This window comes from Plectropomus leopardus, chromosome 12 (assembly GCF_008729295.1).
Source record: "Plectropomus leopardus isolate mb chromosome 12, YSFRI_Pleo_2.0, whole genome shotgun sequence".
In the NCBI taxonomy this organism is placed as follows: Eukaryota; Metazoa; Chordata; class Actinopteri; order Perciformes; family Serranidae; genus Plectropomus; species Plectropomus leopardus.
Window position 1 is genome coordinate 8,546,057 of NC_056474.1, and position 27,178 is coordinate 8,573,234.

General features: G+C 37.2%; 3 protein-coding genes across 4 annotated transcripts; all 3 read right to left on the reverse strand.

Moving 5' to 3' along the window:
• Positions 1-954: 954 nt before the first annotated feature.
• On the reverse strand, positions 955-6,108 carry si:ch73-52e5.2 (protein THEM6). Its single transcript, XM_042498040.1, has 3 exons — positions 5,808-6,108; positions 3,051-3,555; positions 955-2,069 (listed from the first exon to the last, which is right to left on the reverse strand). Exons 2-3 carry the CDS (start codon positions 3,549-3,551, stop codon positions 1,962-1,964), a joined length of 609 nt encoding a protein of 202 aa, XP_042353974.1. The 5' UTR covers positions 3,552-3,555; positions 5,808-6,108; the 3' UTR covers positions 955-1,961.
• A 256-nt stretch (positions 6,109-6,364) lies between these two features.
• On the reverse strand, positions 6,365-9,767 carry LOC121951640 (protein THEM6-like). The gene is made up of 3 exons (XM_042498041.1): positions 9,686-9,767; positions 7,554-8,059; positions 6,365-7,470 (listed from the first exon to the last, which is right to left on the reverse strand). The coding sequence occupies exons 2-3, from the start codon at positions 8,055-8,057 to the stop codon at positions 7,363-7,365; spliced, it is 612 nt and encodes a 203-aa protein (XP_042353975.1). The 5' UTR covers positions 8,058-8,059; positions 9,686-9,767; the 3' UTR covers positions 6,365-7,362.
• A 576-nt stretch (positions 9,768-10,343) lies between these two features.
• On the reverse strand, positions 10,344-26,675 carry LOC121951668. Of its 2 annotated transcripts, none has more exons than XM_042498094.1 (25): positions 26,619-26,675; positions 25,188-25,317; positions 24,681-24,848; positions 24,376-24,513; positions 22,549-22,700; positions 22,223-22,326; positions 21,923-22,112; positions 20,344-20,475; positions 19,431-19,574; positions 18,720-18,855; positions 18,461-18,611; positions 18,176-18,324; positions 17,859-17,970; positions 17,621-17,684; positions 17,198-17,401; positions 16,977-17,122; positions 16,684-16,802; positions 15,586-15,707; positions 15,354-15,451; positions 14,107-14,240; positions 13,615-13,739; positions 13,351-13,496; positions 11,885-11,987; positions 11,643-11,779; positions 10,344-11,480 (listed from the first exon to the last, which is right to left on the reverse strand). In XM_042498094.1, exons 2-25 carry the CDS (start codon positions 25,315-25,317, stop codon positions 11,363-11,365), a joined length of 3,222 nt encoding a protein of 1,073 aa, XP_042354028.1. In that variant the 5' UTR covers positions 26,619-26,675; the 3' UTR covers positions 10,344-11,362. The 2 variants fall into 2 exon arrangements, 1 of the variants encoding a protein (XP_042354028.1); XR_006106400.1 differs by lacking the exon at positions 10,344-11,480 and adding an exon at positions 12,417-12,469 and having other exon boundaries at positions 11,689-11,779.
• Positions 26,676-27,178: the final 503 nt, after the last annotated feature.

Genomic DNA, 27,178 nt, shown 5'->3' on the forward strand with positions numbered 1-27,178 from the left:
GCATGTAGTATAAGGTCGCGAAAAGAACAATACAGTGCTTATTAAAAGGATGCCTTAAAGGGATAGTTCACATTATATGAAATGGGGTTGTACGAAGTACTTATCCATAGAGTGTGTATTACCTAAAGTAGATGTGAGGGGTCACACCACCAGTTTGGAGAAGCAGGCTGGAGTCTGACATGGATCTAAGCAATCTACTGCTGTGGATGGGTCAGCAACAAAATTAATTTTAGCCACCAAAACCACATGACCAAATCAATATCAGTTTATACGTACGCTTATTTAGAATCAGAGCTCCCACCCGTCTTCACAGGTGAAATGCCAAATCTTTTACATGATTTTTCAAGGACTTAAATATTTTTTTCTTGCCCTGCTTGCCCATATTTGCAGTTTCATCTGGCTGGCAAACATGGAGGGAGTGACGAAAGACAGCGGGGAAATAAAAAAAAAAAAAAGACAAACATACGCGATGGTAAACAAACGTCAAAAACTGACGCATATTGGAGCAACACCACATCTGCAGCTACAGAAAATACATTAGACAATGTGTTAAATCACATGGAAGGTTATTAAAGAGGATTACCATAACAACCTCACTTCACACAACAAAATCCCATGACTTTTCAGAAACTTTCAATGTATTAAAAAAGCCAAACTGATTTCACAACATTTCACGTTTGGGAATTGTGATCGGGAAATTCTGTGACTTTTCCAGGTTTGGAAAATGAAGCAATTTTATTGCTCTCTTCAAAGCCAGACTCCACTGAAAAAAACAGTGATTTAATATTGCTGAACACAGGAGCTGCTGGTCTGCATCAGCCTTGAATAGTTTTTTTTTGTCTTTGTTATTTTTGTGACTTTGGTGCATAAATAGGTTTGTTTGGATTCACCAAAGTCACACAATAACACAAAACTAAATAACTGATGGAAGCAGCAGTAGACCAGCTGCTCCTGTGTTCAGCTAAAATGACTGTTTTTGTCAGTGGAGGCTGGTGGCTTTATGAGAGCAAAGGTGGGGAACTGAAGCCATTAAGGGCTTTCCCATCAGAACAGGCTCTCTGACGGGTGAGCGAAAAAAAAGCGAAAGATAAAGAGAAGAAAATACTCTCAAAATAGCGTCCACTTAAACTGATAAAAATGTTTTAGGTCAATAGGTGGCTAAAATATGTTTTGTTGCTGACCTCTCCACAGCAACGTTATCTTCCATGTTGGACTCCGCCTTCTTCTCAAAACTGGGGTCATGTCGAGAGACTATGTCGAGTACCTTATGTAATACACGGACTACCGATACTTCATACAACCCCACTTCAAAAAATCTGAACTATGCCTTTAAAACCAAATATTCCCTTTCATATTGTTAAGAGGAATTCACTTTGTCTCGTCACTTGGGGTACGTTGTGCAAAAAGTTCATGATGTCCCTTCAAGCATTTTCATTACACCTACGCTTTTTCTTTTTTTTCGTAAAAAGTTATAATTCTCTGAAACTGTAACTGTAAACTACGGCTAATTAAGAGAAACAGGCACAAAAGAAATCTTCTGTATGTTTCAAAACATGCGTTGATGTCAGTGGAAGATTAACTTTTGCTCTACATGCTTATCTGAAGTTTTCTGCTAAAAATGAGAATGACGACGCCTAAAGCCCGTGTGTGAGCTGCGAGGGGAAAGCTACGTTCTTGCGTCACTTCATTCGGAGAGAACTTTAAATACAATCCCAATGCATATAGTGCATTTTAAAATATGGACTAACCTACAGTTCAAGTTTTCGTTAGTTCAGTATTTCTGTTCAAGTCATACAAAAATACACAGCAGGAAGGATCAACCCGAAAACGGAGATATATGGAATCTTGTGAGTCAACTAAACACCGTCTATGATGTTCTCGTATGTCTACTGGTTATGTGCGTGCAATGCAGATGATATGTGGGCCTACACTCATGATACACGATGTCACGGTGTGGAGTTTCACTTGTTCTTCTCTTCCAGTCCGCTCTCTGCTCTCAGAGCCTGGCTGCTGGCTGAGATGAAGCTGATCCAGTGTTTGAGGTCCTCGGGAAATTCGGGGCACTCGATCTGCACAAAAACATAAAGTTAGAAGAACGCCAAAGAAGAATTAAGCCACAGTGCAGAGCTGAAACTCTGTTGACCAACAATTAATAAATGAGAAGTTTTAACATTTAAATTAAATTCAAAAAGGTTTTCCTTGTCTTTTGTGACAGAAAACTGAATGTCTGCAGATTTTGGACTGTTGGTTGCCCATAACTAAAGGTTCAGTGTGTAAGATTTCAGGGGATTTAGTGACATGGAGCAGTGAGAATTATAGATCGCAACCAGCTCAAACTTATAATGATTTTACTGTTCAGGTTTTTTTTTTTCTGTAAACCAAAATATTCTCGTGCATAATGTGAGCACTTTATGTTAAGATGACAGGCACAGAGTCTTTGCTGTGCATCAAATGAACGTTTTTTAAACTATATAAACGTTGTTTTTATTAGAAGTGACATCTTCCTCTACAAAACAAAAGGTGAGTGTGATCAAACCGGGACCCGTTTGTTAGTTAGTTACTTAGTTAGTTGTTATTTCTGTGTTGTGCCATTTCTGGCCCATCACAGACATCATCACAACACAAAGCTCACGTCATCTTCTGGTTTTACAGACATCAGCAAAAAAGAAAAAAAGGTGCACAAAATAAATTAAGTTACAAAATGAAATATGACCAATATTCTTGCGAAAAATGAATTGTACAGTGAAAAACAAATTTTACCGGATCTTGATAAAGAGCTTGTTTTCTCGTCTCCCATGCTCTCTCCAGATAACGAGCTAATCTGAATGTTTCATACATAAATAACCACCTTAATCTTTGTGCATCATCCTTAAATAACAAATCTATACCTGTTTTTATGTTACTCAACAAAAACGTGTGCATTTCTTTCTTTTACTATGTTTTTGTTGTAATTCTATGATTCCTTTTAAAATAAAAGTACACAAGGTGAGAGAGTAATCGTCAGTGGCAACCTTACTATTGTCACAACGTTACTTTTTTACATCTCTCACCTTTCTTTTGCAGACAAACTCGATGATCTTCTCAGGGGTGCAGCGCACCACGTTCTGCCTGCAGAGCATCACCGCAGACACGAAACCATCTTTCTTGGACACAAATCGCTGCTCCAGGTAAAACGCCTTCTCATCCCATCCCAATATTTTGGTCCGAATCTCAAAGGCCTCACGGAAGGCCAGGGAGCGCCGATACCGGATGGTGGAGGCCCCTACCACCAATCTGGCCCCCAGTTTGCGCGAGGCCATGAAGAGCCCGTTTCGCATGTAATGGTGGAAACGGGCAAAGTCACACTCTCGTAGGTATCGGGAGTTGTTCATGTGGCCCATATAGTCCAAATCATGAGGAAGGACCATGCCGTCAATGCTTTGCTCAGCCAGCATGTCCCATATTCTGGGTTGGAACCACGCTTCGAAGAATACCTGGGCCCCCCGGAGGAAGTACCACACATCCAGACTGCAGAAGAGGAGGAGGAGGGCACCCAACACCAGCAGCAACATCGCTCTGGAACAACAGTCCAAATAAGATAAACCTTTACTGGTCTCCATCAGGGGGAGTTGGTTGTTGCAGCAACACAAGAGCAGTAACAGTACAGTGAATACAGAAAGTAAAAGAAATACATTATAAGAAGTACATAAAACTAAAGTAAGAACAGAAAAAAAAGAAACCATACAGGAGTATTAGAAACAAAGCCGCAAGGTAAAGTGACAGTGTGGTGATGAGAAGCTGCAGAGTCCAGAAGTTTATCTTAAGTGTTTTTACGAGGATGATGACATGAAGGTGGTACGTGGTGTTTGTCTGTATGGTACACATCATGATAACAGCTGGTTAAAAATGACAGACTAAGTAAACGTAATTCAAAGAAATGACAGAGAATGTATTTTTGGGAATATTACCTTAAAGCAACACTGTACCACAACAGTAAGAAGTGAAAAAAGAGGGTTATTGTTTGAAATGTTGACACAATTTTATACAACGCTCATGGAAAATATTCAAAAATCTTTAAGTTAAAAATGATTTTCATTTGAAATTGTTAAACATTACAAATGAACTATTTCCAGAGGTTTGTCAGAGCTGACCTGTGTGAGGAAGGTCTGAGCATAGCCGCCAGAAAGTTAGATAAAATAAACATTTCTGTTTGTTTCCTGAGGGCCCTGACTCTTTTTTAAAGTATTGCCACATAACTCAGGATGTATTGTGTGAGTGTTAATGGAAAAAAATGGTATGTTACCTAAAATGAAACATTGCAGCTTTGATATAAATATAATACAGAAAATGATGTAAAAATCTGTAACATTTTAGCTTTATACAATGGTACAATGCAACAAAGTAATAATGCTTCACAATATATTTTTGAAAGAATCTGTACTTTACTTGAGTTTTTATATTTCTGTCAACTTTCAGTTTTAATAAACTACATTTCCCCAAAGCATTTTAGTTACTCACTTCAAAATAGGGAAGGAAAGGATGGAGAGGGAATGATTTTTTTTTTTTATCTTTAAATCCTCTAAGTTGCAAAGGAAGACGAAGTTTTTCAAGTGCAATGCAAGCTCAATTTTTAAGGTGGTGTATGTTACAAAGAAATAAACTTCATTATTCTTACAATTCTGCTTCCGCTTGCTTTTTTATTAGCAGCACTTACTTGTACTTTTGCTTCAATATTAAGTATGTTTGTGATAAAATTACTTCTGATACTTAAGTACAGTAAATATCTGATACTTTAGGACTTTTACTCATGTAATATTCTTACAGGTGACTTTAACTTCCACCAAAGTCATTTTCCTGGTGAGAAATCTGTAATTTTACTCAAGTTTGGCTCTCAGATATTTCATCCACCACTGGCATAATGGTCATCCATATGGTAAAAGGTTGTAATAAAATAACATAAAATAAAATAAAATAAATAAAAACGGTATAGTACAGAAATATTACATACAATATACAATATTAATCCTTTGAAACGCGGAGTGACACTTTTCAAAAGTATTTAAAGCACTGAAATCTGAGCAAATTGGTGCAATTTCTTTCAAAAACATAAGGAAAAAAGCAATAAACAACTTGGCAAGAAATATTCCACAAAGTGCCAAAAAATGTCGTTATAATTATCATGATCAAATATTTAAAATTGTGTTACAAAGTTATAATTTTAATCACTTTTTCCCACGTTATTTCCTTGTTTTTTAGTGCTACATTACCGTCTTCCCGGATATTTTTAAAGAAATCGCGCCAATTTGCTCACAGTTTCAAGAGTTAAATAATAAAAACACAGCATAGTGTGGTATAATATGACATAGCAATAAACATTAGTAACAAGAATCATAACTTATTTAAGAGCAATGACCACAAATTAGTTTGCGACATGTATTTCCTTTGAAAGACGCATAAAAAAGGAGCTCGTGTTTTCTTAATTAAGTCAATATGCTCCTTTGACCTCATCAATGTCAGTGCAGACGTGTAGAAAAACAAGATTTTGGTGCTTGTTTTTTAAAACTCGACGCCTTAATATTATGATTTAAAAACGCTGAAGCATCATTTCCTCACAATCACCGCTTCAACCTTGAGAGCTTCACTGCAGGCTGCTGACAGACGGAGCCGTTAGCTTAGCTGCTAGCTGCTGCCGGCAGCTGCTGGCCTCGCAGAGCAGAAACCAAACTCCTCGAGCCAAAAGTTGTTATTTTTACGTCTTACTCGACATCGAAATTTACACAAAAGCCACAGACACTGCGGAGTTATTCGTTTACGGCTGTAAAACTCACCGTACGTGCAGAAGAGAGTGCTACCATGAGATGCGATGCAACTTCGACAGAATCTACAAAAACCGGTTCAAATGAATGAACATGACTTCCGGGTGTGTGACGTCATTCGATTCTTCTTCTTTGAGGTTTTACCGCAGTTCAACAGTGCTCATTACTGCCACCTGGTGGAGCTGGTGACCTCCTACAGGGCACAGTATACAGTACATCCCCAAATATGCTGGAAAATCTAAACTCAATATTTTTGTTTTGCTTTCTATTTGTACATATGCCACTACTTCTTATATTGCTTTTAAAAATTTTTATTTTCTAGTCTTTAAATTACACATCTTGTTTTTTTTGTCTGATTTTTGTTTGTTTTGTTTTCTTTTGCTGGTGGGTTTAAAGACTTTTAAAAGGTACGCCTATTTTTTAATCATTTATTTATTTATTGGAAGCCTCAGCTGAGAGACTACAAATGAATTTGCCTCCTGGCTAATTCTGGCATTTTTATACCTTGTGTATTTATTAATTTGCACTGTCCCTTTTTAAATAAACTAAACCTAAGATCTAAGACTCAATAGATTTATTTCTTTTATTACAAATTTACTAGAAAACAAATTCAAAATCACCCCATATTTGGGGGTAAAATGTTTACAATAGTATTCTCCTATCATTCAACATGGTGAAGACATAAGTTTTAATCATTCAGTTCTTCTTCTTTTAAAGTTAAAACAATTTTAAATGTAAATATTGCATATGGTGTCTCAATTATACAGGTTCTGTCTCTGTTAAAGTAGTCATTATTAAAGGCAAACAACATCTTTTTCTTCAAAATTCCTAAAAAAAAAAATCCTATCACCTAAGACAGCCCAAAAAATAATAACATGAACAACCCTCCCCCAAAACTCTACAATGCTGAAACTAAAATTTGTGATGTTATAGGGTATGAAGTCTGGAGCTGCTCTAAATACAATGAATCGGGAAAAATGTTATATGATACTGAGAGCAACCAGGAGGATGTTCTGGTTATATGGGTATTTTTTCTGTTTCTGAACTGACAACGCAATAGAAAAAAAGCTCATCTGCGCATAAAAAAGAAAACCAAAATTCTGTAGGTCCACAAAATCAGGCTCCCATTGACTGTCTATGGAGCGGCATGGACTTGATACCCTGTGACGTCACAAGTTTGAGACTTCCTTCTCTGTTTTCTGGCTTTGAGAGAGAGTAGCTCATGTTCACAAATACTGATTGAAATTTCATAAACTGTGGAAATAACACCAAAATTCCCAATTTTAGGTGGTGTTCCTCTTTAACTATTGCATCAATAGGACTAAGATAGACTTCATACAGTCGTATTACTTTATTCCTGAATTAGTAATCAGTTTTCAGCATCTCCAAAAAATCTGGTGTGCAAATTCTTCCAGTGTTGACATGGCTAAGTACTGAGGTTTAGAGCCTGCTTTCAGATGTGTAGGCACAAGTGTGTTACAGTCAGACGAAAACTGTCTTGTAAATCCTGAGCTGGTAAATCAAACATCCGACAAAAGGCCAGTCTTAAAGCTTCCCTTGCAATATGTTATTTGTCCTTCTCGTCTAGTCCACTCTCGGCTCTGAGGGCCTGGCTGCTGGCCGAGATGAAGTTGACCCAGTGCTGAAGGTCGTCTGGAAACTCAGGGCACTCCACCTGCAAGAAGCACACCATAGACGCAATGTTCTTCAATTACTGAAGGTGACAACATTGCACGTGTTTATTAATTCGTTTCTTACCTTCCGTTTACACAGGTGCTGCATGATCTTGTCTGGGCTGCTGCGTATGACGCTCTGCTTGCAGTACATGACGGCACACACCAACCCATCTTTCGTTGACACAAATCTCTGCTCCAGGAAAAAGGCTTTGTCATCCCAAGTGACGATGCGACTCCGCAGCTCGTACCCCTCACCTATACACAGAGCCCTGCGGTAACGGATGGTGGTGGCCCCCACGACCATTGAGGCTCCGAGCGCTCGCAGCGCCTTGAACACGCCGTTACGCATGTAGAGAGAGAAGCGGGCAAAGTCACACTCCCGCAGGTAACGAGCGTTGTTCATGTGGCACATGTCGATGTCGTTGGAAGTGACCCGGCCTGTTCGGATCTGCTCTGCCGTGACGTCCCAGATCGGAGGCTGGAACCAGGCCCGCAGGATCACAGCAGCTGCCCGGAGGAAGTACCACACATCCAGAGTGCAGAAGAGAGCCAGCAAGGCGGCGAGCACCCACAGCACCCACCACATCCCTGCGGAGGAAAGGGGTCACGGGGTCACCGGGATGTAGAGATGGGACGTGACTGAGGAAGCTAAGCTTAGGTAAATGTATTAAACAGTAGATATAGCGTTTTATTCAGGACATTAAACAAAAAACAAAATAAAGACAGAAAAAAAATCCATTTTACAAGAGACAGAAGTTAAAGTTAATTTCATTCATTCTAATTTGTCTCAGTATTTCAGCCTTTTAAAAAGGTATTTTTCTTTTTTTTCTAAATTGTGTTATACCAAATTTAAAATTTTGGTAGGTTCAAAAGAATAAATGGCAAACAGGGGCTCCATATTTGCTTGAGACTCACTTCAATGTCCATAAGGCAGTGACAAAGAATTTGACCACAGTGATTAACATTACATCTATCAATCAGTTTAATTAATAATCCCCAGTATGAAAGAAAGAATTAAAAATTCATGCATTATGCTCCAGTTTTCACATCAGTATGTAAAACATTTTAAAAATATAAAAATATGTACCATATGATGAGCATGTTAAGTGTGTAAAAATGTGCTTTATGTTAAATAACAATGTCTAAAACTAGTATGTAAAGTTTTAGAAAAATAGAAATATAGGCATTATTCTACAATGTATAACACAATATACACACCAATAAAATTATGAATCAGAAATATATAGAAAATGTGCATCACATGTTTTAGACAAATTCAGGAGTGGTGTTGGCAAGAATAAACTCGTATACTGAAGTATTTTGCAGTTGAATAATTGCACTGACTATTGCTGTAATTACTGCACAATCAAGAAAGTGTTACAAAATGATTTTACCTAATTCTAATAATAATACAGTTGCAAAACATTATAAGGGGAATAATTCTCTCCCTTCGTTTTGCAGGAAAGTACATGTCATGTCATGCTTCTGACAAAACTGACAGGAAGGTGTAGTGTTTAAGCACCAAAACCTGCAGCAGTTTGGTTTAAACGGGATTAATCTAGTGTCTGTTCCTTTAAATGTTTATATGAAAACTGTGGCCCAATCGTAAGGTAATTTCTCATTTTTTTTGTACAGATGTCATATATTTTGAGATTCAACCTGACTGTTTCAAAACGAGTTTCAGCGTTTTTTACCTCTCAGGATGTCTCTGAACTGATTTATCTAAACGTGAGAGCAAACAGGTTCTGCAGGACAGACAGGTGCTGCTCTCAGTGCATGATCAGAGGAGGGTCAATGAGTAGAAACACATCTAAAAAATATTCGACGCATTAAACTCATCCATTCAAGTTGTTGCTACCATCATTATGCTGACTCTTAGATTATTGATTAGCTGCATAAAAAGTAATTAATACTAATAAAGAAAGAAAAGCAGTGCCATGACTGCAGAGCTGTGCACACCAAGTTACTGCTCATTAGTCCTAGTTTTTAAGAGTATTACTTTGACACACACGTCCTTCCCACGAGTTTAAATAAATGACACATTTTGGGATTTTAAAGTGAAGCTAATGTTACTATAAAGGCTGGCAGCTCTGAAGTAAAACTACCCGCTGAGGTAACATTTGTGTCGCAAGTTTTCAGTCTAACTTTATGGTGAACGTAAATAAACCGACGAAGCAAAGACACTAACGGTTTAAACTTTTAGGAAAAACTCACCTGCTGTCTGATTCCTCCTATTTCCACTCAAATCTGCCGAGTCGACAGCATTCAGTCCTGCACACAATTCAACATGAGTCTGATGAAGCCGGAAAGTTTCACCACATATTTAAAAGACTCCCGCTACAGCCTTCAAAATAAAAGCACTACGGACGCAGGCGTTTTAGACGTCGACCCAGGAACAACGCGTACAAACGTGAATGATAAGATTCATGTTTTGATTATTCAGTTTTGATGATGTGAAATTACCATGTAACAGACATTCAAAGTACTAAGGCATATAATGCATTTAATAGATTTTTGTTAACGCAGGGGAATTTAATTTGAAGACAAAAGTTATTAACTTCCTCTATTTTGTAGTGCGAGAGTGTGACGTAGGGGCAGTATGGGCAACGGGGATTGGTTACTTGGCATGGACGTAAATCTAACAATTGAATATTGTTGAATTGATCATTAATTCTCCCAAAGAAATGATTTATTTGACTTATCCTGTAAACCTGTGCTCTAAAAATGTAGACGATGATGTCACCTATGTCACTTATTTTATGAACAACTGTATAAAATTATTTTAGATAGATTTAGGATATCTCTTTAAGACCATGACTAGTTCCATTATTCGTTTGGAAAGAAAATGCATTATATATTTGTTTAGTAAGACTATTGATTGCAAAAACAAATGTTTATTTTAGAAATTTTACATTTAAACATGCAAATGGACAACAGCAATGCAACACATATAACTGAGAATAGTAACTAGACACGACATTGAAACATTACATGGACTAAATAGTAGTGAATAGAAGTGAATAGTAAAGCAATTAAACCGAGACAAGTGTGCAAAGCCTTAAATTCTTCACTGTTTATTGAATGATACCCCCATGTAGATATCGCCTTGTCTTTTGTTTTGTCAAATTCTATAACTGTCTTTCTTCAAAGATAATTGTATAGATTAAAATTTATTAAATTAAAAAACAATTTTAATGTTTTCAATTAAAAATTAAAACTTTATATTTTTTTATAAGAAGAACTATTCTTGCTGAGAATGATTCGCCTCTAATAGTATCTGCTCTAAAGTAATAATTATTAAATTTGTGCTTAATGTGCAGATGAAAATCAGCCTGTATGGTCAGCACCAGACCAGGCAAATCTGGTGTTCTAGGCAAGCAAAGTTATTAGTTGCTCCTTTCACATATAAAGATCAGGCCTTGGGCATGTCTGCATAAAAATCTCACGTGACTTAATAGCAAATTAATAAGAATCAGTTTTAACAGGGAGAAGTATTTCTGTGTTTGAAAATTATGAAAGAAAAACCTGCTGCATCCTTCACTCAATCACTCACATTTTGTTTTTTACTATCACTATTAAAATAAATGTGATGTAATTTTAAAATGTTGCAAACAATAAGTGAATAGGACAGAATGAAAAAAAAACACACTGAACAATCAAAAGTCAAAACAACAATTACCTCCAAACAAAAGCATCTCAACAGAAGAAACAAATAACTGTCCATCGCTCTCCATACAAAGTACAAGTGATGGGGCAGGAGTAAAAATGGATCAAAATAACCCGCAGAATTTTTTTTCCAAACAACAGAATGATGAGTCTATAACAAACTTGTGCAGATTAATATAAAAAGCAGCTGGTGATGATACTAATGTTAAACTACACCGCTGTATTTTAAAGCTGGATTTGCCGAGAGCGATGATCCATCACCATTTTCTTCATATCCTGGTCGACTCTGATGTCACTCATTTCAAGCTCGTGTCCTGGGCCGGCCGTCGGCTCGTACTGGTGTCTGCAAAACAATGTGCAGATATTCTCATTACACTTACGTACCCAACCTGACATAAAAAGATGAGTTCATGTGCAACCGTGTGGTTCCTAAACTAGTTTCAGTCACTTAGGTAACCACAAATCTCACTTTTAATGATTGCTAAACAGCAATAAATGAACTCACTGTTTGAGGTGCTCCTCAATGGCCTTGCGTTCATACACGGTGCCGTACACTGTTTTCACAGGATCAACAAACATCTTCTTGGTGAGTGGACAGATCAGATGCTGGGGTATAAACTGTGACACAGTCTCCACCAGTTTCTTTAAATAAAAAAAACAAAGAAACAGTGTAAAACACTATGGAAACGTTAAACATGTAAGGCACCAAATATCTATTAATAAAATGATACACAGGAGCTCAATTACTTTCTCCATGTCATCCATCGACTTTCCTGCAGTTTCTACTGTGTGTTTCTCAGCTTCTTGTTCATATGTCTCACGGCTCGTCAGGAATTCTTCAGCCAAAATGCTTTTAAAGAAAAAATGTGAAAGTCAAATATGACATTCATCAACACAAGTTATATAAAAATATGTTTGATATTTGTTTTATAGTGTTGAATCAACAGTTCTCTAATACAACAGCACAAAAAAACACAATAGTACTATAGTGGGAATACTTTTTCAAGGAGCTACAGTAAACAATTGCATGTCGTACTGGTAAAGCTATTATTGTGTTTTTGAAACTCTATATTGTGCATCATTGATTTCTGTTTTCAACCAGTAAGATCAAACATGGCAGCAGCGGCACAGTCATGAACATCAAAATCTATTTTGAAACAGGTGCATGTGTCTATGAATGGCTTGCATCATAAATATATATATATTCAAAGAAAAAAAAAAAGTACTCTTGTGTAAGTTTGGGGGTAAATATATTGCCTGATATTGAGGAATACTTTACCTGCAAAGTGACCATTCTTAAGGAAAACCATGTTTCTCTCATCTGCCGCCACGCTGAACAAAGGTCAAAAAAAGGCAAACTTTTTTTTAATGAATTTAAGTAAATGGGGAACACATTTAACAGCAACAAAACTATATCAAGACATCCTTTTACAGACTCACAAAATTTGTGCAGTATAATCCAAGTGTCATGTATCCAGTCGCATGCTCGTGCTCCCCAAACACATGCAATTTCATTAAACCTTACGATTTAAAACACATCAGTAAAAACAATCTCTGCACTGGGGATGAGCGTGCATTTTAACTCTGCTCACAGTTCGCATTAAGACGAATGTGAAGGCCCTGTGCCCTACTCGTGGGCAAAAGCATTTTTAATTATAACGTTTTCGTGAAAATGCACGTTACAGATGTACTTATCATACAACTGGATAAATGAGACTTGGATTAAACTGCACAAGTTCTGCGAGTTTGTAAACTCATGTTTGGATATAGTTTTGTTGTTATTACGCGTGGTCATTTCAATCATCACGGATATTCTTTGCTCACCATGGAGGCATGCCGGAGAAACTGTTTTCTTCACAAACAGAAATGCACATACAAACGGTCATTTTGCTGGTGAAGTAATCTCAAAGCTGGTCAGTCAGTTTGTTATAAAAAAGCCTCTCCCATCTTCTTCAAAAGACAGTAAAAACAGTTATCTAAATACTTGACGAATGAATTATTGGGTAATTCACACCAGGAGTTCAGGGTTAAGTTATTAAATAATCAATGCCAAACATCATGAGTTCAGAGATTTTCAAACAACGAAATCAAATCCAAATTAAAACTATGGATTTCCGCCAAATGTAATATTAACAGAGCAGCATGAGAGTGGGTCAATAACGTCCTCAGCAGTGAAAATAAAGTTTGGTGCACATTAAACGCATAAGTCTCACCTATCGAGTGGATCATCAGGCTCAGGGATGATGAGGAGTCCAAACACAGCTTCTAGGATCTCCCTCATGGTGATGTGGGCATTGTAGTTGCGGTCAAATATGTTGTGGCAGATGCGGCCCACGCTGTTGACGTTGCAGTGGTATACCTGTCATCATGTTAAGAAAACATACATTCCAAACAGCTGTCATTGCTTTATCAGTCTGCAATGTGTGTCTGCACATTATGCAAAAAACTTTCCAGTTATTTGTATTTTGGCAGGATACTTGTGTGACAAAGCGGACGACTGGAGGTTTCGTTGGGTAGTCAGGACCAAACTGGCAGTACAGCTCAAACACTCCTTTCTTATACGGAGTGTCAGGAGGGCCTTCCATGAGAATTCTCCAGAAAGCTGAAAAGATTGGAAAACAGTTTCACCATTGCTGCTTTTAAAGACTAAATATTTACATGGATACAAACTGTACACCTGCAAAAAAGGAATAACAATTATGTGCATAAACACTATTCATTATTCTGTACATCTTGTATATATCATTTTATGCACAATAAAAGGAAACAGAGATAAATGCATATGACATAAATTAGCTGTCCTGCAGTAACAAGTAGATCTGGCAGCCTGATATTCTGTCCAACAGCACTCCCTTTTTTGTGTTATTGCTTAAACTCAATAATAATGCACAACTAAAACTTCACTCTTTGCTATTCATGTGCCCCAGAAAAAAAAACATGACAGTGAAATGAGGGAACATGCTACATACTGAAGTCTGACTCTGATGGAAAGACTCTGAAGAAGGGATGTGGGTTACAATGAAGGCTCTTCAGCTCCTCCAGGATACGCTTGTCCTTCTCCAGAAACCACCCCTTTGACTCCCTAATCTTCTTTTTCAGAGCGCTATTTAGAAAGATGATGACTGCTTTAAATACAAACACAAAATATAAAGCATACAGTTGCATAGTATACAGTAAAAAGATATGATTATTACTTTTTGAAGTCATAGTTCAAAGCTGCTCGTCTGTAGACTTAATCTTGTTTTTGTTAACAGTGATCAAAAAAACGTTTTTTTATAAACTCAGACAGACTAATCTGCACTTTGTTAACTTAATCTAGATTTCTCAATCTTAACTCCAACGAGCGTCAACGAGTCCAAAAAAGCCTGACAGGTCAGTCTGGGTATGGGTTAAAAATGTGTGCTAATTGGCTGGGTCAGATCGGGCTCGGGCTGTTGGAGAAAAATAAATAAATTAATAAAAAAAGTAAAATCAATTAAAAATATTAAAAAGTGATCATTATTCCCTTACATTTGTTAAATTAGGGAATTATTAGTAATTATTAGTAGTAAATTATTAGTAATTTATAAATTAAATTACTAAACTTGTTAAATTAGAGCAGGGAGCATCTCTGGCGGGAGATACAGTGTGGAGAGTCGGCTGTATCCTGAGCTCGGGCTCAGTATTTTCTATGATTATCTCATATGTGTCACGTTTGGGCTTAAACTTATGTGAGTTGGTTTGGTTCGGGTTGTAACTTTTTTGGCCCATTGACAACTGTAGTTCTTTGTGCTAAAAATCAAATGAAACGGTAAAAAGTGGTCATCTTCAGATGATGGATATCATCCTCATTACTTCACTTGACCAGGTTGATGAACAGCCTTGATGCAACTGTTTCCAAGCCTGGAGGGCCACGACCCAAATTATGGGTTGGCAGTACCTATATTTCATTTAATTTATTTATGCAAAGATAGAGAAAACTTTTCTTTAAAGTTAGAAATATTATTCAAGATGAAAACTTAAAATTGGTCTTTTTATACAAACATCCTGCATTTTCGGGTTACTCTTTTAGATGATTATAAAGTCAATTAGCTGTTATACATTAGATATTAAATAAAATATACATAAAATATGTCACTTAGTCAGGTATTGTCAGTTTACTCAATGATACAAAATAGGTTCTTTCAGAAAACATGTTGGGAAGCACTGCTCTATGGGACTGCTGACTATCACTCACCTCTCTGTTACTGTCACTTTGCTGTTTATCTGGCTCGGCAGGGCCGTCTCTGGACATTCGTCATACCCATGAGTTGTGAAAATCCTTGACAGATGGTGCTATAAAAAGACAAGAACAAAATAATCAACTAATCAAGACAATGTTCAAAGGTTATGCCTGTATTACACAGTATTATGTATCATTTTTATATCACTTCCAGCACAATTATGGGCAAATGATGTACAATAACTACCTGACTGACAGAAGATGGGTCAAGTTTTTCCTTGAGATTCCTTTGCTCCAGAGACAGAACTGTCTCAATCTCAAAGAGCTTCAGACCTTCTTTGGTTGTCTGCGGATTGAAGCAGCAACCACCTGGGAGAAATATGGATGTGTGGTGGAGAGACTGACAAGAGTACACATCCATGTCCATCAAAACAAACATGTTTTTGAGTTACAATAACGTTTCCTACCCAAATAGATGTTTACTAGTCTAGAAGATGTCTGTTGCACTATAGGACTTCTGGTGACAAGATAAAATATTATAACAGATATAGTCATTTGGTGTCAACAACCAAGACTCTACTGCTTCCTCCAAATAAGACCCATCTCCAGAATTAAACCCACACTCTCACACTGAGGCCGTGTCTTCCACCTTTCCCCCAGCTGAAAATGGCAGGAAACTCCTAGCTTGGAGTGTTTGAGAGCGTTTGGAGGCGCAGCATTTATTCGGCTGAGACTCTTTTGGTTGCGTCTGGTTGCTATGATACAGAATATCCATGGAAGTAAACATGTCAGCACAGAGGGAGTACCTGTTCTGGGAGAGAGGGCAGACTATCCAGTCTGTGTGGGTTCATCAGTGGAAACATAATACGTATATACAGTATATGAACAGATTTCTCTACCATTGTTGTTCGTTTAGCACTTGCACTTGTGAGATTTGACCGTTTGTCTTAAAGCTAGACTGTGTGTCCTTCCTCCACTATGACCGGACAGCTGAAATGACATTGACGCTGGACACTCTTTCAAAAAAATAAAAAAATAAAGATGACAGCACTTGGTGCAAAATCCATCCTGCCAGCGTTTGAAATGTGGCATAAAAAAGTGTTGCTACCATAGTAAAGCATTAAAAAACAACAAACAAACAAACAAACAAAAAAGACGCTTCGGTGGACATAGCCCCTTACAACTGGAAAAGGTCATTCACACATTTATATTCTCCAGACTTGATTAATGTAACTCCCCCCTCAGAAGTACCCAGTGGTAACGTCAGTTCTGTAATGTTACCACTGGGTCCCACTAATCATACACACTGGACCTTTGAGGAAGCTGTCTTTAAAAGATGCCATACCTGTGGCATTGCTGATTCCATGCAGCATATTATTCTTCACATCCCCAAGAAGGACTGAATCCACAATAATGTTAGATTTCAGCAGTTTGGCTGTAACAACATCTGGCTCTACGGAGGAACTATGGAAAAATGAGATTATCACATCAGATCACTTAAAAAATATCACTAGTTGTAGCTGACATTTTGAAGCCATTATTACTTTTTCTTACTGTTCATAGTATGCACATTTAATATATGTATTAACAGGTCAAGAATAAGCAAGGTACCATTACTGATTAGAGGAGGAAATGTACCCAGAATCATGTCCATCAGTGAGACAAATGATGCGAAGTCGACAATCTGGGAACCTCATCTTGACCTTTTCCAACTCAATCGCCCCACGTCGCAAGGCATCATACAGCAGAGTACATCCACTTGCCTCAATGTTGCGAATGTGATCCTACAAATGTGAAAAAAATATATTACTGCATTACAGTGAGATGTAAATTTGACAAAAATGAAAGACTGACTTTACCTTGAAATTCTCCAGATTTTCGGTAAATGTGTGGAGAATCTTCACCAGGGAGTCGAACTTAACAAGACCGATGACATGGTAAAAATCATAAGCCATGGTCCTTGTTGCAAAGTTGTCAAAGAGCTCTTTCACAATGTTGATCTTCTTTATTCCTGCACTTCCATAGCACTCCTCCTCCATGGAGGAGCTTGTGTCGATCAGCACCTGATAAAATTTTTCTCTCTTTAAAGTGTGTTTTTATAATACAATTTTTTGCAGATATTTGCAAAGACTGATGATCTTCTGAAATTATATTCATCATGTAAAACTACTACAGGTGCAGTATACTAATGGAATGTCACCATGATAATCAAATAAGACAAAAACATTTTCCCAGCCAATCCCACATTCAAAAAAGAAAAAAAGACATAGATAAAGTGTTACCAGTATGGCCTCTTTTGGAGTCCTGGTTGTGACAAACTTTTGGTCGTCTCTCTGGTCACCAGTCCTGTTTTAAATGTCAAGTCAGAAAAATAGTAGTGTAACTTTTACAGAAGTTCATACAGTAATTTAAAGGAAATACCTCTGCTGCAACATTGTAACTCTGGCCATTAGTTTACTGCACAGAGGGCTTCCTTGATGCTGGCAAACATAAAAGGTAGACATTGTAATGTATATTTACCTGGCTGCCAACAGATTTACATCCACAACTTTTTCTTTGCCATCCAGGCAATCAAGCACTCTGATCATATCAGGGGATCCTTTGTCTTTGGTCAAGCACACGCCAACATTGTCTGCCAGAGAAAAAAAACTGAATGAATGAAACTATTGAAATTACAGAGCTTTCCATAAACATAGTCATAAAATGTCTTTTTTCCATTTTAATTTAAATTTCCAATGTCATAAAGAACAGAGAGAATTAAATAATACATTGTAATAAATAGTAATATACAGAAAATAAAGTATGTTAACTGCATTCAGATTAATTTAATGGCATACCTTCACTTAAAAGAACAAGGCGTGCATCACATTGTCCTAGCTCCTTCAAATGTAGAGGAGGGGTCACATTAAGGTGTTGATGGTAGGGAGATTTTAATTCTTCTTCCATACTTCTAAAAGTCTTCTCCATCTTTATCTGGAAGCTGCCACTTTGTTGTAAATTTGGATGAAAAGCAAGGCTTTAAGTCTGAATTCAAAGCGAAAAGCAAACTTTTTTCGCACTTCACAGAAAAATAACATGTTATGGAAAAACCTTTAAGAAAAGTAAAAAAATATGATACATACTTCTGACCAGTCGACTTGTCATGGTTAATCCAAAGAGGATATGTTCTTATGGACGGAGGCAAACTGAGTATGATTTTTTCAATGTCGTTGGCTCTCTGTAATGATGCTTCTCGCAAGATCTCTTCAGTGCAATTTGGAATTTTCTCTCCATCTAAACAAAATGATAGAACATGGAGTAAAGCTGACAGTACTGTGCATTTAAAACATGACTGACAAAAGCTCTGTCCCCTCATATATAAAATGTTTATGTTTATTTTACCTTTGATTTTCTGGAGAACATATGCTCGTTCAAAGGTTCCAGGAACTCCAGGTACTCTGACCGGTTCAGAGAAGCGGCTGCCATCCTCTGATGTGAGGCTGATTGTTGCAAAGCTCTCGTGGTCAGCTGACTGTGTCTGTCATAAATATAATAAATGGTCATTACTTATGTGACAAACAATCAAATAGGAATTTGCCATGATGCATTCATGAATACATTATACACTGAAATACTTGAATACATTATAAATGCACACCAATTCAGTATCTCACCAAATGTCTCCCCTGTTGTTCCTTGGTTATGGCATAATGACCAGAAATATTTTTTTTTTCAAATTATTGTGATGTCACAGTGAAGGTGAATTTTGACCCTTTGGATATTACTTCATTATTTTATCCTATTAGACATCTGTATGAAATTCCGTCATACTTAGCATTTGAATTCTCAAGTTTTGGCCAAACACTTGGTTCATGAGGTCATAGTGACCTTGATCTTTGACCTATGACCACCAAAATCCAACAGGTTCATTGATGAGTCAGAGTGGACATTTGTGCAAAATTTGAAGAAATTCCCCAATGGCATCAACAGATGAATAGACATAATGTCTCCAGCATCAGCTATCGCCAGCTCTGAGGCATAAAATACTGGCAACTTCAGTCTAACATTAGTGGTTTTACCCTTTACAGGAGCATATCAGTCAAATCCTCATACCTTTGCTTCTGATAAGAGATGTGCCCAGCAGTACAGTGAATTCTCAAAGACATCCAAGTCCTCAATGAGTTTCTCTTCTTGTTGTGTTCCACTTTGAGGCAAAAGCTCTCTGAAGAGGATGTACAAGCCCTCAACGACTGCAATCTGCAACAGAAGAACAAGCACCCCCAAAGGAATGGGTACTGGTGATGGTACATGTCACTGTGTAAAGGTTCAGTTCACCCAAATTACAGGACAACGTCCTCTAGAAACAATGTAGATAGTTAAAACATATCTGCTGAGATATCTGCTGCTGTTACCAACAGTATACACATTTTTGTTTTTGCAGAAAATTGTTCCTAAATAGATCTGTTTCCAAAAGCCAGAAATGCTAATACAAGTTTTTTAATGCACAGAGTTTTGCACAAAAATAATATGGTTTTGCACCACTTTTTTATATTATCTGAATGCAAAATCCTCAATTTGTAATGCAGCACATGAGATGGCCCACTTCAAACAGTAATTTGGCAATAAGTAATTATGATAATAATAAGTGAATTTATATACCACCTTTAAAAACAGAGTTTACAAAGTGCTTTGATAAAGAAGGCAAAGCAGAAGCAAAAAGGGTTCCTTGCAGAGGCATAATAACTATAGCAGCCAAACAATTATGCTAAACAAAGGCCAAATAAAATTTTAAGTAGAACTAAACAAGAGAAAAACAATTACAAAACAAAAATAACAACAACAGGCCATACCAATAAGAATAAATACAACTCAAATAATATTAGCAGTAAACAGAAATACTAACACTAATAATAGGATTAAACATGGTCAAGACAGAGTCAAATAATAAATCAAAAGATAAATTAAACTAAACTAGATTAATTAAAACAGACAATTCAGGAGAATTATACTGGCTTATATTGTTTACCTTCTGATTCCTCGTTAGTGTTTCATTCCTGCAGAGTAACTGATGCAAACTTTGTGCAAGAGGGTTACATCCAGTTAGTTTCCGTACATAGGAGATCAGTTTCTTCAGTTGCTCTGTTGAATAATGATTTTCCTAGAAGAAAAAAAATATATAATAACATGTATTGTAAAGCAGGATTAAGCTCACAGGTGAGGGAAGGGTAAAATTACTTAGCAATGTGGCAGCTTTACAGCTATATTTGCCATCTATTCCAATTCGTTTGACTATTTTCAAGTAACAAGAGGGTACAGCTTGGTGTCATCCGGCACTGACATCCCTTGAGCCATTGCCACATTGTTAACATGCTAAAAACTAAAGGCTAAAAACTCGACAACAGAATGACTTTCCATGGAAAAGTAATTCACACTGCTCTGTGTCTGTAGTCTACGGCCCCTTTTACAGTCTCTTCAAGATGGAAATTTCATGCCTTTATTCTCCATTATCATTCTTTATAAAAGGTACAACTGCAGAACAGGGGAACAGAGTTGTTTTGCCTTCATGCCGTTATTGGATGTAGTAACATCGCCAAAGGAACTTTATAAAAGGGACAGCCAGGAGGACGGTACCATAGCCAGGACAGGTGTTACATGTTGGTGACGAATTATGCATACGACCAAACATGGGAGATTTTAAAAAGCAGCTGGTGGCATTCAGCAGCTGAAAATGTCGACAAATTGGGAAATAATAAAGTCAGTAAGCCCCTTACCCTCTGAGCAGAGTTGAGATCAGCCGCTATATAACAGGCCGTAAATGATTGTCATTGACATTGTTACTGTTTATAAGTGCTGCCAATGCAGATGTTATATGTCAAACTCAAAGACTGTGTATAAAGATGGACAAGTGCAACTTTTCAATCTCGATTGCCCCCTGGTGTCTGACTGCAGTATAGGCCACAAAGCCCACCCCTTTATGTTAGTGAAGCGGACATGGGCCACACTAAAACCTCAAAGTAAAAGCCAGATACAATTTTCCCCAAAGATGTTTTCTATCACTGAAGGTAGTTCTCATCACCCTGAAGTTTGTTCAAGAGCTTGTTTAAGTGTTTGTTTTTATGATAAGTTTGGTTTTAATGAGTTATTCAATCATACAAAAAGGGGACTTTCCGCAATGATTGACAGCTGTGTGTGAAAATCGATACGCTTGCATTCAGTGGTGCTGCTTGGGAATTGTTGGACGGTCGGACTCTCAATGACATCACTATCACAAGATAGCAACGCCTGCATCTTGGATATTTTAACCTTACTTAAGCATAGTGGGATAAGTGGGGACGTGGCATCAATCTTTAAAGTCAAAAGGTGTTGTGTTACATGTCACGCCCGTCACGGCCCTTTGGCTTCTGTGATGCCAGCATGCTCTTGAAAATCACACACCTTAGCAGCTGCTGTTGTTTGGTTCTGTGTGAAAATGCAAAGGCTGCATAAAGAGGGGACCTCTGTGCCTGTCATATAATATAATACCAACATAATAAAGTGTGTGTGTGTGTGTGTGTGTGTGTGTGTGTGTGTGCGTGTTACGTGGGATAAAACAAAAAACAACTTACAACAGCATACAGTGAAGAGAGGAACACACTGATTCCTTTCTGGGTTTGTTGGACCGAGGGCACAAAATCATTAATGTAGATTGTCTCATCGTATGTGTGCTTATCAGAAAAGGTGGATAAAGAGAAGTTAACTGTTGACGCTGCAGAGATCCCACAACTCTGCAGAGTGTCACCTCCATAATGTTGACCTCTGCAAATATAATTAGCACAGGAGAACATAAGTACTGTGTAGGAAAATCTGAATGATGACAGAGACATAAAGACATAAAATCAGTCCTTGGTGTGGTTATTCTGAGTTACTTGTAGTGAAGGACGTGTGCTGGAATTCCACTTTCATTTGCCAGCTTGAGTCTCAGACTGGCTATGGTGTCACTTGCCAAGTTTACCTTCACCTCAAAGTCTCCCTGTATGAAATAAGTAAATAAAAACAACAAGAAAAAAATGTATGTTAAAAAACCTGCAATCCCCAAAGTGGTTAATGAGCAACAGACAATAGCGTCTTAAAGCCCTAAGCACTGCTTACAATGGTTGCGATAGAAAAAAACACATGCAGTTTGTATAAACAGTATTTCCATACTCTTAATATCCTCATTAATTGCATCCTGACCAGCACAGTTAAGACGAACCTTGAGCATGATGTGGCATCGAACCACATTGTCTCCGTAGGCTTCACCAACCTCTCGCTTTGGTATTTCAGGAGACTGTTTCAGGTTTTCCTTTGGTGTAAATATGGCATAAATTGTAGCTCCATTTTCAATATGCCTGTCCTTCAAAGACCCTGTATGAGACAAGATTTTAACTTGGTATGATGAACCTGTTACCAGTTTCCTCAATACAAATCCCGCAGATACAGAATGAAATACGAATTTATTTAGAGTTATATTTCTAGCAACCTGCTGAATTTAAGTCAAACATGCACTCCTTTTTAGGGCAGTAAACAACTCAGAATTATGCCAGTTTTTATAAGAGCTGATATTTGATAATTTGGAGTTTTTTTCTATATGAAGTTTTACAGTTTGAAGTGGGTTAGAGGGACGTTTAGTGTGACAGCGACATTCCTGTAATATAGTAAACAAGTTATTGGTGCTAACATCAGATCTCAAACGTGCAACAACATTTTTTGCCGACACTAAATACTGTATGAAACAAAAGCCAAAGTCAGTGTTGTATTAACTTGCTGTGAGCAGTAAATTCACCATTTGTTCACCTTGTGGTGCGGCCTCTCTCTCGCCGCTCGGTGCCGCTGCATGCACTTTCGCAGCTGCTTGTATCAAAGAGTAGCCTGAAAGTCAAGAGTGCTAACACCACAGCAAAATCTGGGGAATAAATTGTCCCCAGAGGTACACTCCACAGCACACTGACAAGCAAAAAAATAAAAAAACTCAGTCGACTGAGGGGTCTCAGCCTGACTCCTTTTAGCTCAGTTTTGATCTTCACCAACTCCTGATAAAAATATCTGACTATTTAGCTTCAAAATACTTCACTATGTTACTACCAACTAGCCTCTAGTTTTGTTTTGATGTTGAGCCCGTAGTGTACAGTTAAGATTTTTGTTGTTATTTTTTAAATAGCTTTTTCTCTGACAATGGCTGCTTGCCTCATGCAAAAAGGGAAGATATGGGCTGTAAAACCAAAACAAGAGCTACAAGACATTATAAAGCTCCACAGATTTGTGAGGAACTGTATAGTCTTGTAGTATTTCGTTGTACAAACTTTACCCTTGACATACAAGTAGTCATGTGGTCCAGTGTTAATAAAAATATATTTATTATAGATGCTTTAATAGTAATTCACTGACTACATGCCATTATATGCATCCACAAACTTTAACTTATTGAAAGACTAACTTTCTAATGGAAGGTAGGGAGGTAAAGAGTTACTGTGCAGCCCAGACCCTTAGGTCATTAGGACTGTACCTGACTCAGAATATTATCAATCAAATCGAATTTGGCTTTTCAGTATGAACATTTGATTATTCCTTTCTTTTTTCCACATAAAGTTTAAGGCTTGTATCATTTTAAGTGGTTGAGAATTGTAAATTCACCACTTCTCTCTCGTGGTGCAAAAACTCTATTCCATCCCAGGCAGCTTCCTCCATATCTGCAGCTGCCTTTACCAAAGAGCAATGTGAAAATTAAAAGTGCTCACTCTACAGCAAAATCTGGGGACCAAATCATCCCCAAAAGTACCCTGCACACTAACTGACAAAAACAAAACAAGCCACAGATCAACTTGAAGCTACATATCTCAGTTAACTGAGGGGTTTCTGACTGCTGGTACCAATCTGCAATTTTCAGAGGGCAGGATGCTCTTTCAGAGAGTCCTGGTTTAAGATTATGGATGCTTTAGTATCTATGTAGTGTGACTGTTGTTCATAAAATCAAAGTAAACTTGGCAATATTAACTTTAAAATTTAACAATGTTCACTGTAAAAGGTGTCAAGGGCTGCTCACATGTATTGAAGAAGGGATCATCAGTCAAGGCCATACCATCGATCGTGTAGAGACAGACTCCTTTGGAATTACCAATACTTTCAAGATGGCCAATCCTCAACATCAGATCTTCAAGTGTATTTTGCATCGGATCTATATCTGCAAGTTCAAAAAAACCACTGTGAAGCTATTCAGTTGAGTGTTGATATCTGCACAATGATCACTGCAACAAAACAAATTCTACTGTGTAATAGAGTTAAGTCAGTGACTAGCCCCAATTCCCTAAATGATCAGAAATTAATTGTAAAATTATGTGTTCCTCTTACCTTTGATACATATTGGTTGAGGACATTTTGGGTATGTGTACCACAGAGAGAACGGCTCCAGTGTTTTTTGCACAGGCATCACAGTTTGAACTTGGCGATCCAGAGCTCTGCAACTGTGAATGAAGTTTTTCATTGCTGAAAAACGATTCTTCTCCACATGGCTTAAACCTGTGAAATTGTAGTTAGGTAATGAGGCTATTAGAAACATACATGTAAAGACACTGTAGTACTAACTGCTATCTCAAAAACTATGACACAAACTATATCCTGAAAACTACCACACAGTTAAATCAACACTTCTGCCAGTGTAAACAATAAAGTGTTTTACAATAGGTTTTTTATTTTTTTTTTTAACGAGACTGTTGGATTGTAATGCCACAAGCATGTCTCTATTTTTCTGGTCACCCTGTGTAATTGGCCTGGTACAAAAGATTAAAAGAACAATACATGTAGATTTAACTCATTTATGTTTTACAAGCTTTGTTTTCAAGTTGAGGATCATCTCACCAATGTTGTTCAGATCTTCATCTATTATGCCATCCAGGAAATCTCTTTCATCCTTCACTCCCAACTGGAGAAACTGCTTGTGGTAAGACTCCAGTCTGAACTGCTTAAGTACACTGAATACGGCATCCATCTAAACAAAGACATACAGAGAACTAGAATATGATGCTCCAGTAAAAGCACTGCTACTTGTATGAAACAGTTTCCAAGTGAAAGTAATCAAATAAAGTACTTGTGTGAAAACGTACTCAAGTATACGTTCACCCTCATCTTTATATCCAAGTCTAAGATCAATATAACATATGACATATGCTAGCAGTGCTTTAAGCTACATGCTAACATTAGCCTGTTGGCTACCTTCATATCCTAATATGCTAGTGATGGTGAAATTAAAACATTAAAAAAAAAAAACACACCAGCGTTATTACCATTTATCCTTAAATAATTTGTAAACTAAATTTAATAGCAATTCCTGGTATTTTTATTCACCAAATAATACAACGTTATATATATATATACAAAAATACAACTGTTGCACTCAGCCCATCTAGTTATTTTTTATTCTATTTTTTAGAGCTGAAATAGGAGTAACACAGTTCGCTGTCAACATGTAAACAGACTGTTTACATGCTTACTAAGCAGCACAAAGTCCTCACACCTTACTGAAGGTCGACTTCTCAGCTAACGCAGAAATCACGCCATGAATCCGTCATAAAATGTTAGCATTTAGCAATTAGCCACACCCAGAATGCACCTGTTCATCATGGCATTAAATTAGGTGTGTTTGATTTAGGTGACTTGGTATACTCACTGGGCGGTGCATTAAATCAGCGATTCATTACTGTAAGTACAAACCTGTTTTTAACTATGCTGTGGGGAAATAATGCTGACCATAACACACAATAACGTCAGAACTGTTTTTATTACATTATGGTGCATTGTGTTGAATTTCCTAACTGCTATCCCTGCCCGGATGCGTCCTCCTCTGACACCGGCCAGTGAAGGTACACAAACACAAACTTTTGTTTTTACTCTTGTAATAGATAGTGCTCAAGTAAAGGAGCAAATACCAGTTTTTACTCAAAAAAGTAAAAGTTGCTTTCCCAGAAGAACGACTGCAATAAGAGTAAATGTAATTAGTCACTTACACCTTTGTTTATTTATCACGCATAACGCTTTCTAAAATAGCCTTGCAAAATAGACTTGCAAGTTAAAACCTTAAGTGACATGTTTTAATTCGTATTCTAGTTACATATGCTGTAGAGCCCGAAAGAAATACAAACAACGTAGACGCACACTTATCTTGAATCAAAAACAGCAGCAAGGCACCTCAGGTTTCAATAGATATAGGTCTTTTACAGAAAATAAACAAATGCTGCTGTGTTAAACTTCAATTTAGAAGAACATTTTAAAAAGGGAAGCGAACAATCTTACTTTTTCTTGTACCAGAAACCATAACACACGACTTTTTGTTTATGCGCTCCTGTTAACTGGAGGGAGTGACTTGAGGAAAACGAAACTTATGGAAAATGAAACTAAAGGCAAATGTTAGGAAATCTGATGTCAACTTTGCCACGTTGTCCTCTCGGACATTTTAGAAGGATAAATGTTAAACCCTTTTTTCTTAGTTTTTACTCCTATCATCCTGGTGTTTTGGCACGTCAGGAGGGGCACAGTCTGTTACAACTTTATGAAAATATTGCAAATTATTTACTTTTTTTTGGCTGGCATGTATAATTTTTAAACACAACACAAATGTCTGTTTATTAATTGAGATAGAGAGCCAGCAACATTTATAAATTGCATCAAAACTCCCCATTAGTGTGCTGTTATTATCTACAGATAATTTCCAATAGTGTGTTTGGATTTTACGACGGAGGATTAGGGCCACATTAAGGAAAAAAGAAAAAATATTTACGAGATTAAAGTCATTAGTTACGAGAAAAACTCATTATTAACGAGAAAAAAAAGTCATTATTAATGAGAAAAAAGTC